Source organism: Bombyx mori, chromosome 4 (assembly GCF_030269925.1).
Source record: "Bombyx mori chromosome 4, ASM3026992v2".
Lineage (NCBI taxonomy): Eukaryota > Metazoa > Arthropoda > Insecta > Lepidoptera > Bombycidae > Bombyx > Bombyx mori.
The window spans coordinates 12549893-12568284 of NC_085110.1; the positions used below are offsets into that span (position 1 = coordinate 12549893).

General features: G+C 37.3%; 2 protein-coding genes across 5 annotated transcripts in view; one reads left to right on the top strand and one right to left on the bottom strand.

Annotated features, from left to right (window-relative positions):
* The first annotated feature begins 1332 nt into the window (after nucleotides 1-1332).
* Nucleotides 1333-3837, top strand: LOC101738270 (protein tilB). The gene is made up of 2 exons (XM_004930906.5): nucleotides 1333-3009; nucleotides 3578-3837. The coding sequence occupies exon 1, from the start codon at nucleotides 1697-1699 to the stop codon at nucleotides 2984-2986; it is 1290 nt and encodes a 429-aa protein (XP_004930963.1). The 5' UTR covers nucleotides 1333-1696; the 3' UTR covers nucleotides 2987-3009; nucleotides 3578-3837.
* LOC101738407 (annulin) overlaps nucleotides 3413-18392 on the bottom strand; it is a 34245-nt gene continuing 19265 nt past the window's right edge. For 2 of the 4 annotated variants that reach the window (XM_062668287.1, XM_004930907.4), the window contains exons 2-12: nucleotides 15989-16213; nucleotides 14174-14452; nucleotides 13482-13633; nucleotides 10828-11068; nucleotides 10004-10164; nucleotides 9260-9445; nucleotides 8788-8898; nucleotides 6390-6569; nucleotides 5370-5570; nucleotides 4417-4659; nucleotides 3413-3743 (exon numbers count right to left, since the gene is read on the bottom strand). In XM_062668287.1, coding sequence (XP_062524271.1) covers nucleotides 3555-3743; nucleotides 4417-4659; nucleotides 5370-5570; nucleotides 6390-6569; nucleotides 8788-8898; nucleotides 9260-9445; nucleotides 10004-10164; nucleotides 10828-11068; nucleotides 13482-13633; nucleotides 14174-14452; nucleotides 15989-16213 — 2168 coding nt within the window. In that variant the 3' untranslated portion in view covers nucleotides 3413-3554. Of the gene's footprint in view, nucleotides 3744-4416; nucleotides 4660-5369; nucleotides 5571-6389; nucleotides 6570-8787; nucleotides 8899-9259; nucleotides 9446-10003; nucleotides 10165-10827; nucleotides 11069-13481; nucleotides 13634-14173; nucleotides 14453-15988; nucleotides 16214-17035; nucleotides 17175-18188; nucleotides 18333-18392 lie in introns of those variants that run through there. The other 2 variants (XM_004930908.5, XM_012694585.4) reach the window with 2 other exon arrangements.

Here is an 18392-nt window from a genome sequence, read left to right on the forward strand (position 1 = left end):
GGCTAATGGCCCGGAGGCCTCCCTAGTTTCGCCAAACGAGCGTCAGAGCATGGACGAACCAGCAGGGGAGATATATGGTAACAACCAACCGAGCGCCTCCGAACAAAGCCTCAACGCTCAAGGGTAGCTGTTTGGCGAGTTCATCTATTACTGGATCGAAATCGCGACCCGGTGAGAAGATCCGGCGAGAAACTTCAAGTAATTTTATAATTCATTATGTACCGTGGTACTTAGGAAATTAGTTTAATAATTCACACTCAGTATGTAATACCACTATGCATTTACGTTGCGTATTTTTGATTTCTAAAGCAAACATCTACTGAGTTAAATTACAATTATTTTTTAACGTTTTCTGACACTAGAATAATTGTTATATTATTAATTGCCTAATTGTTTAACTGATAACAAGTCAACGGACGATAATCAGTAGTTTTTTGAATCAAAAAACGATTCAAACTCTATTGTGCTCTAATAACTACCATACATTTATTTTTAAATTGTTTTTCTCCTAAAATTCGGTAAACGTACAATTAATATAACCAGGCAGTCTGACAATTAAACCAATACAGCGACATCTATCGTCAAAACAAGGGAATCACCGATCAAAGCTTGAACTTTAAACGCGTATCCTAGTTATTTATCAAATAAATCGCTTGTATTAAAATTTAATAACCGACTAGACCACTAAGAGTTTGTTTAAACAACAAAATGTTGAATTAGCTGCTTCCAATAAGCGAGAACGTGGTTGGGTGCGGACCCGGGGAGCCAGCCGCAAGCCCGGTGGCGCCCCGCAGCGCCAGTCCCCTAAACACACACAGACCGCGGGGCGCCGCACCCTGCCCGCGCCTCGCACACTAATAACTCCGTCTTTCCCTGTGCCATGCTTTATTTCACTCCCGAGTTTTTTCCTCGACTTTGTTTTTTCGTCCCGTGAACCTACGTCGGACGTTTACAACAAAACAAGTTCCTGATGATAGCAATCCTTCATCTTCATTGTCTTTTGGCAGTTTCGTCGAATAATATATGTTGTGCTCTGTCGACTTGATATCCGAACGTCATATTATAAATGGCGTCGTTTAAAATATTTTAATACCCTCTTACATCAGGGCAATATTAATTTAGTACGGTCGAGTTGAGCGTTCTCGATGCCACCGCTGGTATGTTAAATGACGGATTACCGACCGGCCGAGATCGAAAGATAACCACATCAAATCTTGTACATTTAGTATGAACGCTCTGCTACCCACCTGCCGTGTTCATATAAAAAAAAAAATCTGCGTTATTCTTTGCCGTTTCATACTCTCTGTTTTTATTAATCTCGTTGGTCACGACGAGTACGTGACGCTACTATTAACGCCCTACATTTAAACTTGAGGTCGAAATTTCGACTTTTTTGTATAACCGCTTTCTCTTCCTACCAACGCGCATGACACGCGGGATTAGTAGGCAATTTTCGATCACTTCACACACATGCGAGTAAGCCATCTGCTCCATAAGTATTCAGTTCTTTTTGCTTTGCATGTTACGAATTCGTTACCAATAAACAGTTTCCAGGGAAACAGTGACATCGATACTCAATATGGTGTGACATTTTGACACACTTCATTTGTATTTTGTTTAAAAGTGATCATATTCTCTGTTTATAACATTTTTAGCAGAGAAAATACACAAAAATCATCACTAAAGTTTGTAGAAAATGGTGAGAATCACTGTTGAATTAGTACGAAAAAAAGCTGAGCATCACGACTGCCTGCTGGCACCATTAGAAGAAATTGCACTCCATCAAGAAAATATCGAGAAAATTGAATTTCTACAAGATTGGTGCCCTAAATTAAAAATACTGCTAATGCAGAGCAATCTCATAGCAAAAATAGAAAACTTGAACAAACTAAAGAATCTTGTGTACCTTAATTTAGCTTTGAACAACATCGAGGTCATAGAAAACTTAGAACGATGCGAATCGCTGCGTAAGTTAGACCTTACACTGAATTTTATTGGTGATATTGTGAGCGTTGAAACACTTATGGGCAACTATAGTCTTGAAAGTTTATATTTAACTGGCAACCCTTGCACCGATTACGATAACTACAAGAACTTCGTAATCGGAACCCTACCCCAGCTAACCAGCTTGGACGGCAAAGATATTGAAAGATCCGAGAGGATCATGGCCTTACAAAACCTTCCCTTCATACGCTCTGATATAGTATTCGAACAAGAAAATTATCGACAGCAACGTAGAAAACAAAAATCTCGATTGGAAAAAACTATCAAAGACAAATGGGAAAATGAATATAAAGACATGGACCCGGAGGAAAGAAACAAAAAATTCTGGGCCGAAAAATGTGAGCATGCTCCAGAAGTTCGTTACGAAATTGAAAAAATGCGTAAGCTGAAACTAAAGAGCTACGAAACGGAAACAGAACAAGAAGAAAAACGAACTTACAAACTATTCGCTCCAGACGGTAGACCGTTTAATATTAACCAAGCAAAGATCAATTTTGTTTTCGACGACTCTGGCCCAAGCTATGTCTTGGATTTAGCAGTTTACAAACACTTAGATACTAGTTTACTCGATGTTGATGTCCAAGCTCATTACGTGAGAGTCACTATAAAAAACAAAATATTCCAAATTCAACTCCCACAAGAAGTGGACATAACTAATTCTTCAGCTCAACGATCTGAAATCACCGGGCATTTGGTGATAACAATGCCAAAAAGTAACGCTTGCATTATAAGTAGAGCGAAAAAAAAGGAAACTGCCGAAAAAGCCCAAGCGAAGTCCAAATCGAAAGTAACTGAATACCTCCGATCGGGACAGACTAAAAGAGAATTTCTTGAAATTGGACCAGCTGACGATGTTTTAGATTTCACAAACATGACCCGACCGAAGTCGACACCGGCTGCCATTGATCCAAGATTGTATGCAAGTGAAAAGAAGCCATCAGCCGATTTTGTTGACAATCCTGAAGTACCACATCTCATTTAAGCTATTGATGCAAGAATTTTCAGGTACGAAATAAAACGTTAGATGTATTTAGCTTAAACATTTATTTTGAAGTATTTTGTCAGCTACATGCATTTCGGTTTGAAGGATGGGGCAGCCGCTGTAACTATACTTGAGACCTTAGAACTTATATCTCAAGGTGGGTGGCGCATTTTCTTTGTAGATGTCTATGAGCTCTAATAACCACTTAACACCAGGTGAGCTGTGAGCTTTTCCACCCATCTAAGCAATAAAAAAACTTATTTTTCACTGTTAATTTTTTTTCACGTCATTATAAATGTAATACCTTTTCAAATGACAAGTCTCTCGCGTTTTGGTTGATTGTTGGTTGGATGGTTAATTGATTTGAATACGCATGTAAGTTCATTGAAAATAACTTATATTGTTTATGTAATAAAACAAATCATCATTGCTTAAGTAAGTTTGTATTCAATAAAATAACAAATTATAATTAAGTTTTACATGTTAAATAAATGTAAAATAATAAATAAAGAGCTGTTATCATAATTAAAACTATTCATTTAGATAATAAATGTTTAAAGCTGATAAATTAGATTTGCCTCGTTTCTACAGTTTCAGAAGACACTCCGTTGGTTTCTGGCATTGACACAATAAAAGATAGAAATCCGTCAATATCCCGTATTTCTTTGGATGTGAACTTAGCCGAGATCTGATGTCTGCCTGCCCACGGAGGAGTAAGCTTGAAGTTAGCAGTCGCAAAGGTACCAGGTGCCACGTTCTAAAAAGCAACATTTGGTTTTATTAGATTCAAATAGTGACATCTAGCGGCGAGTGTACTAACTATTTAGAAATAAAATGTAGTTAAAAATTTATTTTTGTGAACGTTTTCTTTTTGTTTTAAAAGAGTTACCAAAGATGGCGCTTAAGGTTTTATGTTTCAAACTTATTTTATCCAAACTAAACAAGTGATTATTTAATATTTGAAATGCATTCTCAGCCAGGATGTACTAATAAAATTTCTGACTCTATTCTCTAACTTAAATGTCTAAATTATTCATGTCCGTATTGCCCATCACAAGGTCTGCTGTCCCGATCAAGATTTAATTTAGGTAAACCCTTTTTTTATTTATTTAGCTAGTTACTACCAGTAACCTGGAGGGGTTATTCTGGCTTCACCGAATGTATAGCTCAATGTAGGAACTCAGCTTGGGAGATTTTGCTAACACCGGCCCTAGCAGGAGCAGTGCTTCGCTGAATCTACCACCGGATCGGAATCGCGACCCATTGGGTTGCTCAGGCGACATCCTCAGTGATTTGGTATACTGAGCGGTAATATTACCACAAGGCAAATAAAAAAATGGGAATAGGAATATATTGTCTCCTGATTATCCAAAGTGTACGGGCAATGCGAAGAAGTGTTAAGATTCTATATCATAACTTTTTTTACATACCTCGTCTAATGCAATTCTGAGCTGCTCATCCAAACCTGGACCTTGAATATAAAACTTGCCGTTCTTCAACGGAATAGGCAAGGGATTCTCCACTTTGATGTGAACGGTAAATTCTTGGCGGGAGACCGGTTTGCCGTCAATCGTTATTTTGATGTCAGGATTCCGGACCCGGAAGTCGTCCTGTGCGAAGTAGTCGAATTTTCGATCTACGATCGTGACTAGGCATGCGATGTTGAAGGATGCCTGCAACACAGTGTTTTTTTTTATTTTGTGTACGAATAAAATTGTTTTCAATTATAATATCAATACACAATGTTAAGTATATTACTACTACGCGAAAAATTTTACTATCTACGTACCGTAAAATACATAATATCTAGCTGACGGGACGGACGTTTTCCCAATTTCAATGTTCCTTTGTTATGATTATTTTAGAAACATTTTAAATTTACGTCCGGTTTTTTTTTAAACAAATAATAACAATAAAAAAACATTCTTATTAGTTTGAATGAGTATATGAGACACGATCTTAATCCACACTTAATTCAGTAAGCGATATAACTTAAAATATTCTTTGATAGCGCGAGGGAATTCCATTCCAGAAATAGACTCCATGTTGGAAACTCACGAATTTATTAAGTGACCAGGTGAAAACTCAGGGATCAACCTTTTGTTAGATGTTAACTATATAACTTTTAATTCACAATATTTTAAATGCATAGTTTCAAAAATGCACCTATCTTCAACTCAATTCAATTATCAAAAATTTTGCACTTAAAGGTGTCGCGAATTTTTAATGAATCAGTACGTCGCTGAGTAAAAATATTAAGAGCCGCTGTACTAAGCCATTGACTATCGTATTACTTAAACTAACAATACAATAACATAACAAAACAATCGACTATTTGCCCTGAAGCAAACCACTACTACTAACCACCACTACTACTACTGACCTGATCAATAAGCTTTTTAAAGTAATCGTCGAAGGTGACCAGCATCTGCACTTTCTCTTTCTGTTCTGGCTTGAGTTTCATGTCGAATTCATATCGCTTCACGCCGTCTCCGGTGACGCCGGCGTACGTCACTGTGTCCACTCGCAACGTGCCTTTGACTTGATGTTCATTGATCGTCGAACGATTTTTCATATGCAAGACCTGAGAAGGGAATCAGCGTACTGATTTGATCTAGTAATTTGAAGTAGGTATATACGCATAATTGGAAACCTGCTCTATTTCTGAATTACTTTTTTCCCTTCCCTAATCGTCGATAATCTATGCCCTAAGGAGCTATCAAAACTACGCGCGGGTAGGTAAGCGCATGGAAATCAGAGAGCCCTAACAAGAGCTGCGCTTCGCTGAATATACCACCAGATCGGAATCGCGAAGCAAATTCTAATTTTTTCCAAAATATTGTTACATTATGTTATTATTTCATCGTTGGAATCGTTTGGGGACATGTGTTACGTATTGCTGTAGAAAAAAATCGTGATTCCATTGGCTTCGGCATATTCGCATAGCTAATCAACATTACTCTTTTACTTTTTTTTTTATTCCTACTTATGCTGATAGCCTTGAGAGGCTATTTCAGCTAGTAGGTGAGCTCACGGGGCTCAAACCGAAGTGTTGCTAACACTGACCCTAGCAAGAGCAGTGCTTCGCAGAATCTACTACCGGATCGGAAACGCGACCCACTGAGAAAATCCGGCGAGAAACTCAGTGGGCTGTGTCTATGGGTTAATTCGCTCGCAGTGTTTTCAGCGTATATAAATTGATCGTGTAAATAATATAACATTATCAATAGAAAACGGTGAACAGGCTTTTGTTTATAATCCTATAATTTTGTTTCGGTGCTTGTTGTCGAGATTTGTGTGTTCGAGCTTGCGAAATCGGATTAGCACGTCCAGGTTCGTTTATGGGTAACGTAGTTCAAAGTCTATTGAATCACAGGGTGGATTAAAAAACAAAACAGCGTACCACACTGAAGTCCTGTCCGATCTTAATGTCGTCTCTGAGATCAAACTCGAAGGTGACGTCATTGAAGGCATCGTTCAAATAGTACCGAGCGAAGATGTTCTCTGATTTGCGCAACGCTTTTTCCATTGTCATTCTCTCTTCGCGCGTTCGTTCCGGGTATTTGTATGTGTCGGTGATATCCTGTAACACAAGTTTAATTATAACTAGCCGACCCGGCAGACTTTGTAGTGCCTCAATCGATAAATAAAAGACCTAAACTTTTGTATAAAGTAAACTTAAAACAAACAAAAGGAATCCGTCCGACGGGGGACACATCAAAGGAAAAACAAAATTGTTATTTTTATTTAATTCCGAGCATTTTCATATTTATTTACCTTTTAAACCTTCTCTGGACTTCCACAAATAATTCAAGACCAAAATTAGCCAAATCGGTCCAGCCGTTCTCGAGTTTTAGCGAGACTAACGAAAAGCAATTCATTTTTATATATAAGTATATAGATAGAAGATAGATATATTTATAATTGAATGTCTTTAAATTGCTCTAGATAAGCTCGCGAGCTTACTGACAGGATAACGTGAATTCCGCCAGCCATTTTGTGACTTGTCATAGAAATCTTAGTGTTATTGTATTGCAACAGATACGTCCTACACTAATAAGTAGAATAGTGGTGTACCCGTGCGTTTCTTTCAGTTAACCATCCCACTAGTAATTACGTAATAATTGTGAAGAAAAATTGCCAGTTTTTATTCTTTAGATATGTTGTAGAAAACACGGCGCACCTGATGTTAAGTTATTATCGAATACCATAAACATCAACTGCCACCCACCTTGAGACCTGAGTTCTAAATCTCAGTTTTATAGTACAACGGCTGTCCCACCCTTTAAATGCATTACTACTTCGTGGTAAAATTAGGCGGAGTTGTGGTACCTACCCAAGCGAGCACACAAGACGACCTACTTACTCCTAGTTACTGTATCTGCATTTTAATCCACTATAATTGAAACAAATACAATCATTTTTATTGTGAATAAATCGTATAGGTATAGTGTTGATGTCATTGTTAATTAATGCCATACAAACAACTCTCTATATAAAAATTATTTCCAGTCGACCTTTCCGTTATGACATCATGACATTTTCATTACCTTCAATGAAATAATTATTTGTTAGATACGTCTGTGATGACTCAAACAACAAATCATATACGATGAAAATGATGCTTGGCAGCTAAGTTTAGATTTGTTTCAACCTGCCATTTAGCCATCACATCATCGTATTGTATAAGATTAAATGTCATCAGATTATTTAGAACAAAACAAAAATATAAACATAATCATCGGACATTCAATTACACAAAAAAATTGAAAGTATTTTCATTACATTTAAAACAAATATAATGCACAGACTTCTTTATAGTTCTTCTTCTTTCTTTCCTATTAATTACCCTCTGCTGGGGTGTAGGGCTCGAATCCAATTCTCCATTAACTAACTATATAGTTTATTTTTATTATTTATAGTTTCATTAGTTATATACTCATAGTTGGCTATATTAATATACTGGGTTTTTGGCGGCCGCTTCCGAAAATGAAAACAGACATAGTACTAATGATCATGTGGCGGAAAAAAATCGATCCTGATTTTAAAAAAAAATCATATTTTTAAAACGTCTTATTAGCATTATTTACGCTCCATTATGTCAGTACAGCTAAATGAAATGATAGTTTCATAAAAATATATTACTTTATTTAAAAAAAAAACCAGCAATGGAACAGTAAATCAAAAACAGCTGATGCTCGGATCAACGAACGCCCGGGCGCGGCGTTTCTTTTACATGCACACCGGCGCGACGCGGCGCTGATACCGCGCTCCCCAAAATTTACTTTGTAAGTACAAAAATTTCGTTTTCGGGAGTGGTCTCCTTACACCCAGTATAACCAGTGTAATGATTTTTTTACAATATCGACATCGCGTTGAACGAACTCAAGGTCCACCTCGCGGTAAACCGTTTTCGGAGTCCATAGACATCTCTGCATGAAATCCGTAACCCAGACAGGCATTATATATAAATACGCTATTATTTTGTCTCGAATTTACTTCTAAAATTAACCCATTTTAAAATTTAAATGTGCAATAAACCTAGAATATGCAATGGCTTACAATTTAGCGCCATTAATACATACAATGTTTCACTAACAGAATTAACTAAAATTATTAACACCAACAGTAATCTATGAATAAATAATCTTTAATTATGTACCTGATATGTAAACTTTATAGAATCAGTGAATAACACGTAAAGCATATAAATAATATAAAAATGTATCAAAATTAAATACTGGTATTCAAATCAGTAGATTTAAATATTGTTTTTTTTTTAAATGAGTTTTGTACATTACCTCTCTTTCCATTTTTCCAATCGCTTTAGTTGAGATATTCTGCCCGATAGAGGTGGTGTCACGTGCCATTAGCTTTAGTGGTTGAATTTCCCCAGAATATTTCCATAAAATCTGTCGGTAAATAATTATTGTGTAAATATTTATTTAGATAACTAGACATGGACATTAGCAAAGAATTCAGTTCTCTTTTCCATAGAACAAGCATAATATAATAATATATTATGCAATATTACCTCTCTGCAAGTAGATTTTAGAACTTTAAACAAATGAATAAGATAATAAATAAGAAAATTAGTTTGAGCCAACTTTGAATTACATGTCTTACCTATTGCCTTATTGATACTCAATTAATCGTAATCCCAAGATGTATGTATGTGAATTTAATTACAAAACCAATGTTTATTCTTCTGATTAATGTTTTTTGGACGAATTGTTTTCGTTCACAATTAAAATTTTAAACAAATCTACTCACTTTATCAGCGTTTACTTGTGCGAATACGTATGTAGCATCATATGGCCGCTGCAATTCCCCGTCTAAAATGGCTTTCAACGAAGCCGGCCCGCACCTGAATTTATCTTCTGATGTTTCTTGTGGAGTAGCATCCAGAGCTTGCCAGCCTCCGTATTGGGGGCCCAGATCCGGCCGCTCCATCCATACCTTAATTAATTGAAATGTATATAAGATTCGAGCGCAACCTTCTTCATAGCTTCAAGCTTTAGTCAGAGATTATAAATTATAATTGACTGACTCGGTGATGCAGTATTTAGCGGCCCTGATGAACAGGTTTGTTTGCTCTTTGTCTGGGTGTTTACTATCTATATGTATGTATATATCAGCCTCTAGTGCCCATAAGACAGGGAATCCTAATCGGAGGCCGGACGAGCGTGCGTGATTTGAACCCATTAAAAAAATTATTAAAACTACCACTTCACGGTAGAATTCTTGTCCAAGCAATCTCGCTTTTGCTACCAAAAAATCCGAGATTAAACTATAACAGTAGTTTTAATTGTATCTACGACTCGCGAACACAAAGATAATACAAAATTTTAAGTTCGATCAAAACATGAAATTAATTATATTTAGGCTATAATAATTCGAAATTGATATTATATTGATTTACATAGATTTGATTTACATTGACAGCCCATAAAACTGCTTTTTTTCTTTATATAATTTAGAATTAATGTTGTCTTTATCATTACACTTAGAACGTACTTCATTCCAAACGTGGTAGTTCCATACGGAGTCTCGAGTGAATTCGTCCATCGTATTTCCTTCCTCGTCCATGATTATGTCAATCGTGAGGCTTCCTTGACTGTCGTGAGCTGCATCGTAACCAGTTACCGGCCTGCAGGGAATTCCGAGTGCCCGACAAACTGCAACCACAGAAAATACGAATATAACTTAACGCTTGGAAAGAACTTAACAATAACCTAATTTTTTTAAATCAATTAATAAATCAGCTTTGTAGTTATTTGAACATGGTAATTTAAGCGCAAGGCCAAAGATACAGGTCGTAAAACTAGACGCTAAGTCAAACAAGAACATGGATGTATCTTACAACGTATCCATCAAATGAGATATGGATAAGCAGAAAGTACATTTAATTAATTTTACAATAGAAGAAGGTTAGTAATATGCAAATTTTTGTGTGAATCATTCCTAATTTGATCCCGTCGTTATTATATTAATACATCCAAATTTCACTTTAGTTCGAACCTCTTATTTGTGTATTCATTGTCGTGCAAACAAATTTAATCACCTTCATACGTATTTGTATGGGTCTTACAAAAAAAAACAGTCAAGCTAAATCACTACGTAGTATAAAACAAAGTCGCTTTCTCTGTCCCTATGTATGCTTAAATCTTTAAAAATACGCAACGGATTTTGATGCGGCTTTTTTTTATAGATAGAGTGACTGAAGAGGAAGGTTTCTAAGCATAATAACATCCATGAAATAGTGGAGAAATCAATAATAAATTACAGTTTCCGAAGCGAGGCGTGGGCGGGTCGCTAGTATCCAATAAATTCGAACTTACTTGTCGTTAAAATTCCGGCGTATACCCAACATTGGGCGTATTTAACGGGCTTCTTCTTCTCGTAAAACCTCTGTAGGATCGCTAGAGAGCCAACCCACTTCAAAGGATGCGTTCCTCCGTCGTAATCACTCAGCTCTTTGCCCCAATTTCCGAATAGCACACCGTTGTCGTCTTGCACGTTCACGGCTGCCGAAAGAGCTCGGGCAGTCCGGATGGCGCTACTTCTACCGCTTCCTGTGACCTGTAACGTCCCAAGTATTATAGAAATCTGATATTAACAGTAGCCGATCTAAGGGATAAGACGTCCGGTGCATTCGTGTTGAGCGATGCGCCGGTGTTCGAATCCTGCAGGCGGGTACCAATTTTTCTAATGAATTACGTACTCAACAAATGTTCACGGTTGATTTCCACGGTGAAGGAATAACATCGTTTAATAAAAAAAAACCCGGAAAAATTTTAATTTGCGTAATTACTGGTGGTAGGACCTCTCGAGAGTCCGCGCTGGTGGATACCACTGCCCTGCTTATTTCTGCCGTGAAGCAGTAATGCGTTTTGGTTTGAAGGGTGGGGCAGCCGTTGTAACTATACTGAGACCTTAGAACTTATATCTCAAGATGGGTGGCGCATTTACGTTGTGGATGTCTATGGGCTCCAGTAACCACTTAACACCAGGTGAGCTGTGAGCTCGTCCACCCACCTAGAAAAAAAAAAAAGCTGATGGGACAGAAGGATCCTTCAGTAGAGACCACGTACTGTTGAGCGCAGTGTGGGACGGCTACCTATCAGATAGACCGATGATCTATTAAAAATCGCTGGGTCAAGTTGGATGCAGGTGGCAACGGACCAATCCGAATTTACTTTAAATACAACTATCAAAGTATTCAAGTATAAATAGACGAAAGAATATTTATAGATGAAAGAGAACTAATTTCAAAAAATCTAGAATAAAGACGAACACTAAATAACGGTTATGATATTTAGAAGTAAATAATGTTGTAAATAACAAGTAGTACAACAGGTAGTCTAAAGAAGACTGTTTAATTTATTTTTATTTTATAGCGGTAGATGAGTTTATGATCCGACTGATGTGCTGCAATCGCGGTAGTTCGTCACTTGTACCTACCTCTTCTTGAAACACAGATACTGACGTAGTTATGAGGCAGTAGGATAAGTAACGTAATGTTTCTAAAAACCATTAGTAAATATTCCATTCCAACAGTCCGGAGCGCCAACTACTACCCCACCGAGTCAGTCAAATCATATCAGTCAATCAAGTCACATTAGTTATACAGTTAACTAATACGGGCAACTATTTCACTGCTTTATATAGCAACAATTATATACAATGTTATAATTTTTAGTAACGCCTCGTCGGATGAATTTGCCACGGGATTTATATGCTATAGCTAACTATGCCATTGGATATTAAGTCAATGGCATACGGTTCTAAAACTGTTCCGCAGTAAATATAGGAATACGATGTTATCTACCCATGGAGGGGGATAACACCCCCTATAACCTGCACTCTTACACCCGACGTCCGATTCCCTCCTAGGTCAGAACCCGGATGAGGTAGGGGTTTACCGCGGTCAACACTTCAAACAGACAGCGCGGCTCACCCCAAGGACGCCCAGCCGACAGAACCTTCGAGGCGAATCGAAGGCTCTGAAACGTCGGCCGTCTCGGTACGGCAGCTCGTCGGGCCACCCAGACGGTGCCGCTGGTGTCCCAGAATACCCCGCTGGATCAGAACCAGCCCGCCGGGTTGGAACGCGATACACCGCCAACCGGTCGCTCTATTACTCCTCGGCAGCACGCTAGAGTGCTGGTTATTCGTAACAACCTTTTTGCATTGTTACGCGAAGACATAAATGAATAACATATTATGCAAACATATAGTTTAACACAGAACTACTTTTTTTGGTTGTAGATACTTGGCGCTTAAAAGTAATGAGTAAAAGATTTTAAAGATTTCACACAATCTTCTGACAGTGCAAAAGCGTCTAGTTTCGTACGCTTATTCAATGCGATAAATATGCGAGTAAGGTCGGTGACTATCGACTTGGTAATTATTCGATTGATCGTTAGCTTAGTATTGCGGTCGTAAGTCATTCTCAAGACAACGAGACTTATTCAAATAATTTTTATCTCAATCAAAACCAAACAAATTAAGATATAGTTACCAGAGACTTATTGAGAGACTTGAGTTAGCAAATTTATCTTTATATTTTTATTTCCGATTTGATTTCAAAATGCTAACAAATAAATAATAAAGGTAAAAACATAGTACAAGTTTTTTTTTTAAATGACGGTAAGTAAAAACCTTTGAAGATTTCAGTATGTAATGGAACGTTGTGTCTATTGATTAAAACTAGAGATTAAGAGATCTAAAATCTAGACTCTAGAGAATAACTATTAGATTAAAATTATCGGTCAGCAATCATAGAATAAGATTTCTTCCCAAAAAAATATAAACATTAATCTATGTCTTAATTTAAAAAAAAGACAGTCCTCAAAATAGTTTCCTTAAAGGAAAATTCGACTTCATGTCGCTACTATCGAGATTTATCGATTCTGAACGTTTATTACTCATCAATGTATTGTATTAATTGTAGGCTAGGTATTGTATTAATATTCTGTGTGCTTCATATTACCTTCCCAACTTCCCTGACTAGATAAAGAGCACAGTCTAAGACATCTTTTTCAAATTGCGCGTAGTTCCACGGTGTCGGCTTAATTATGTTGTACACTCCTCTGAACATAAGTCCTCCTTGTTCCAATACATATTCGTCTCTATGACTCTCACCTGAAAATGTTAACGAATATTTCAAGGGTCTAATACTAAATTCTACAAAATTAACACCGTGTTATTGAACATTTTTGTAAAAGTTACGAAGGGGAATGTTAGCAAAAATTAAAATGTAAAATCGCTGCATGAAATTGAAATATATCGGACACTTTTAGAATGTCCTAATAATTAATTCAATTATGGGTTTCAAAAGCGTTTAAAAGAACCGCTGAAAAAGTTTTATCTGGTTTTTATATATCTTGTCAAAATGTGATCATGCAACCCAACTGCACCAACGTTACTTGAAGTGTTAATGGTATTTGAAGTTAACTTAATTACTTATTAAATACACGAAAACCCAGTGAAATGGCATCGCGTACACCTATTAATATAAACTTCAAATATTGTTGAACAAATCATCCACTTTAACTCTTACGTCGGAAATCAATAGAACGTCGAACTCACGATATAAATAGTTTTATCGAAAACAGATGCAGACTGAATATAAACTGTTTTAACAGAGAATTCAAATATTATCAAGTGAATATCTGAAAATACCTGGCATGTACACAGAATCATTCAAACACCAAGGATTGAACAATACGTAGATTGGCAACGGGTGAGTGTAACTCAATGAGCTACCTCCAATGAGCTTTGTGTCAATGTCAACTTTCCAAGCGGCAACCATGCAGTCAGCGGCCGCCGTCACCGACACCATGAGATGAGAGTCCACTTGACTGTCATAGACCGCACTCCACAATCCAACTGTTTCAGAGCCTCTTTCCAACAGAGGCACAGCTGCGGACGTCCCATCTGAAGGGCCACGCTTCTCAATATCTGTCAATCAGAGAATATCGTATAACGTATGCTCCACGATGCTCTCTACGAGGCCAACTGGTGGTAGGACCTCTTGTGAGTCCGCGCGGGTAGGTACCACCGCCCTGCCTATTTCTGCCGTGAAGCAATAATGCGTTTCGGTTTGAAGGGTGGGGCAGCCGTTGTAACTATACTTGAGACCTTAGAACTTATATCTCAAGGTGTGTGGCGCATTTACATCGTAGATGTCTATGGGCTCCAGTAACCACTTAGCACCAGGTGGGCTGTGAGCTCGTCCACCCATCTACGCAATAAAAAAAAGAAAAAGGATCGCAGTAGATGGAGAACACATGAGAGATTGATGCAGCGGGGGGGTCACGACCCTCAGTAATGAGGAGAGCAAGGAAGAGGAGGAATACCAAACGGACAGCAGCACGTTTTTCTGACAGAAGAAAAAAAGACTACCGTGTATCAAATGTATTTACTGTTTTATTATTAACTAATTCATTCACTATTATTCAATATTGTTCAAGTTAGTCATGACTGCGTAGGACGATTGTTTACATAACACCGTTTTTTCTTGTAACGACTTCTATATTTTATTTTGCCTTGAGCCAAACATTTAGATGCTTAGACTAGCTAATTGGCAGCTTGTGTCTAAAATATAGTATATACATGGGTAGACCAGATCACAGTCCGCTTAGTATAACCTGATTTTTACTCGTGGTAGGATGTTTTGTGAGTCCGCACGGTACCACCACCACCCAGGTACCACCACCCTGCCTATTTCTGCCGTGAAGCAGTAATGCGTTTCAGTTTGAAGAATGGAACAACTGTTATATTACAGTTGAGACTCAGACCTTATATTTCAAAGTGGGAGTCGGCATTCACGTAATGATATCTATGGCCTCTGATAACTGCTCAAAATCAGATGAATCGTGGCTTGTTCACTCGTCTATGCAAATAAGAAATTCTCTAATCAAATAGATTAACAACTCGACCGTTGGAAAAGAAGGCATAATAAGCTGCGCGGCAGAAACACAGATGCTACCAAGGCATGAAGGCTCTCGTACTCAAGGTATGTAGTGGGTATGTAACCTAATGTAAATACAGATCAACCATACAGAGTATTATCGTGTGGGCCTTTAGTCTCAGGCTCTAGATAAGAGGAATTAGTGTTATAATCCGTAATATATTTACGCGGTAAAGTGTTTATATTTATATACTTTAATGACCTTTTTTGGTTTGATCGCTACTCTATATGGTGGGCCCTTCGAGAGCTAATAGATACTCGGTGCGATAGAATATCACAAGCTGGCCGCCAAGCGAATAATTACCCTACATATTGTCCTATTTCAGATGAGCTCAATCATATATTTTAGTTCTCTTAGGGTATGTAATTACAATAGAATTTTTTTTTCCACTTATATATACGTTATGCTCAAGAATCCCGGTAATTATTACACTCTTGCTTAAAGATATTATGATCTTTATACAGAAAATCGCATATTTTCATAAATTGCCTAAAACACAATTGCGGGACTTTTAATATCTTACCAGACACATAGATGATGAATGAAATAGCGTCTTTATCTGGATCATATGCCCTATTGAGCAACAGATCAAGCGTGAAGGGCTGTCCTCTACGGACAACTAAACATTTTTTCTCATCCCTGGTCATCAAATTGTATCTGCTGGTGTGGTGATGTTCTCCATTGATGTCGGTGCAGAAATCAATGTTTTGCACCGATAAGACACCTTGTCTCGTTCCGTCGATCACATCTGTAAATAACGTTTGTTTTGAAATTAATCGCACCAAGATACCAATTCTAATTTTTTTTTATTTTTTTTTTTTATTGCTTAAATGGGTGGAAGAGCTCACAGCCCACCTGGTGGTTACTGGAGCCCATAGACATCCACAACGTAAATGCGCCACCCACCTTGAGATATAAGTTCTAAGGTCTCAAGTATAGTTACAACGGCTGCCCCGCCCTTCAAGCCGAAACGCATTACTGCTTCATGGCAGAAATAGGCGGGGTGGTGGTACCTACCCGCGCGGACTCACAAATCCTACCACCAATAAAAAAAATATAATATACAACAAAAATGCATATATAATTCGAGCAAGTTACAAATAAATACAATATAACGTACATTAAATATCCATATGTTACTATACTTTATTACGATAATTACATATTTTATTAGCAATTTACCAACAAATAAGATCGATTACTGAACCTAGGTTTCTTATTTCACATTTACTTATAAGTAACACGTTTGATAAATGAGTCGACTATTGTCAAAGCCGGCAATGTGACTTTTGGACAATTATTGGTAAATCAGAAAAACGAATTACTGACTTTGTATTCCATTGGCAGTCACAAAACTCTTCTGAACGACATCTTAGATAAATAACAGGTTAAGTATTAACCTTTATTTAATGCAGGTTTTGAACCGTATTCTTTGAAGGAGACGATTATATTCAAATCAATCTGTATTGACATATCAATAAGAAATTTTTGTCCAAATGCACAGATTGCCACCTTTGATAATAGACGACTCAAATACGATGCCACACTAGATAAAAAACTTTCAAAATACCTGGCCGATACATAACAGTATGTGCATTCATTTATTTTGTTTATTCAAAACAAATAAAAACTGCGAATAACTTTAAGTCGTACGTCAGACACCGTGTGCAGCTGTGACAAAAGTCTGAATACGTTCGTCTAAATAATTTCATCACAAATGCTTGTATTGACTGAAATGTTCGCTAAATTTGTACGGACAATGTTATGTAATAATAGATTTACAGAAACACTTAAACATATATACTTATGTATGTATACATATACAGTAGGCAGCGGCTTGGCTCTACCCCTGGCATTGATGACGTCTTTTTTTTTCCTACCTATGCTCATAGCCATCAGTGGCCATATCAGCGTGACCCTAGCGTGTAGATGAGCTGTCGGGGCTCAAACCGGAAGTGTTGCTAACACTGGCCCTAGCAAGAGCAGTGCTTCGCAGAATCTATCACCGGATCGGAAACGCGACCCACTGAGAAGATCCGGCGAGATACTCAGTGGGCTTTGCTGACATACACGAGCGACTGTAACCACTCACTGTTAGGTGGATCCATGCTCGTCTGCTTTTAAGGGCAATTAAGGAAAGTAATATTGATAATTATTATTTTTTACACATTCGTCAGCCTCGGTCATCAGCTATTCGTCTATCCAATCGAACCGCTAATAGGTTTTGGCCCGATGCCGAACCATTTCAATAGCCACCTTCCGTCAATATTGATTTCAAATTTATGAATCCTTCAAAACTTACCAAAAATTAAAAGTTAATTGACATTCGGTTGTTTCTGAATTCGGAAATGTCTTCAAGATGTCACTCGAGTAAATTTAGATTGAAAAAAAAAAACAATTCCTCAAGAATATTACTTTTATTCTTGATAAAATTGAGGTACACTATCTCCTTTTCTCGACCCCTAACAACCATTTCATCCGTATCGATTGACTAGTCACGGCGTGAAAACGTAACACACAAACAAACAATCTCATTGTCGCATTTGTAATATTATAAATAAGTATGATTTAAAGTTCTTGAGATTTCATTTGTTTCTTAAATTGAAAAAATTAAATATTTTCCGCAAAATTTTAAACAATCAAAGGGCAGCTCTATAATTCGTATAATGTTTTAAATTTACAAAAAAAAGTATATTCTAAAAAGTTTTTACATATTTGTTTACCTGGCTTAAATGGCACCATAATATATTTACGGCGTCCCCCAAAGTAATATCTCCACCAGTTCTTAAGTGCTTCCATGGTTCAATCTCAATTAAATCCGCATTTAAATATATCGAATAACAAAACCACTATTTCGCGCACAGAACCATACCAGAATATTGTTCGTGTCGTGCTAATTGCTTGTGTATACGTGCAGTTCTCCTAAC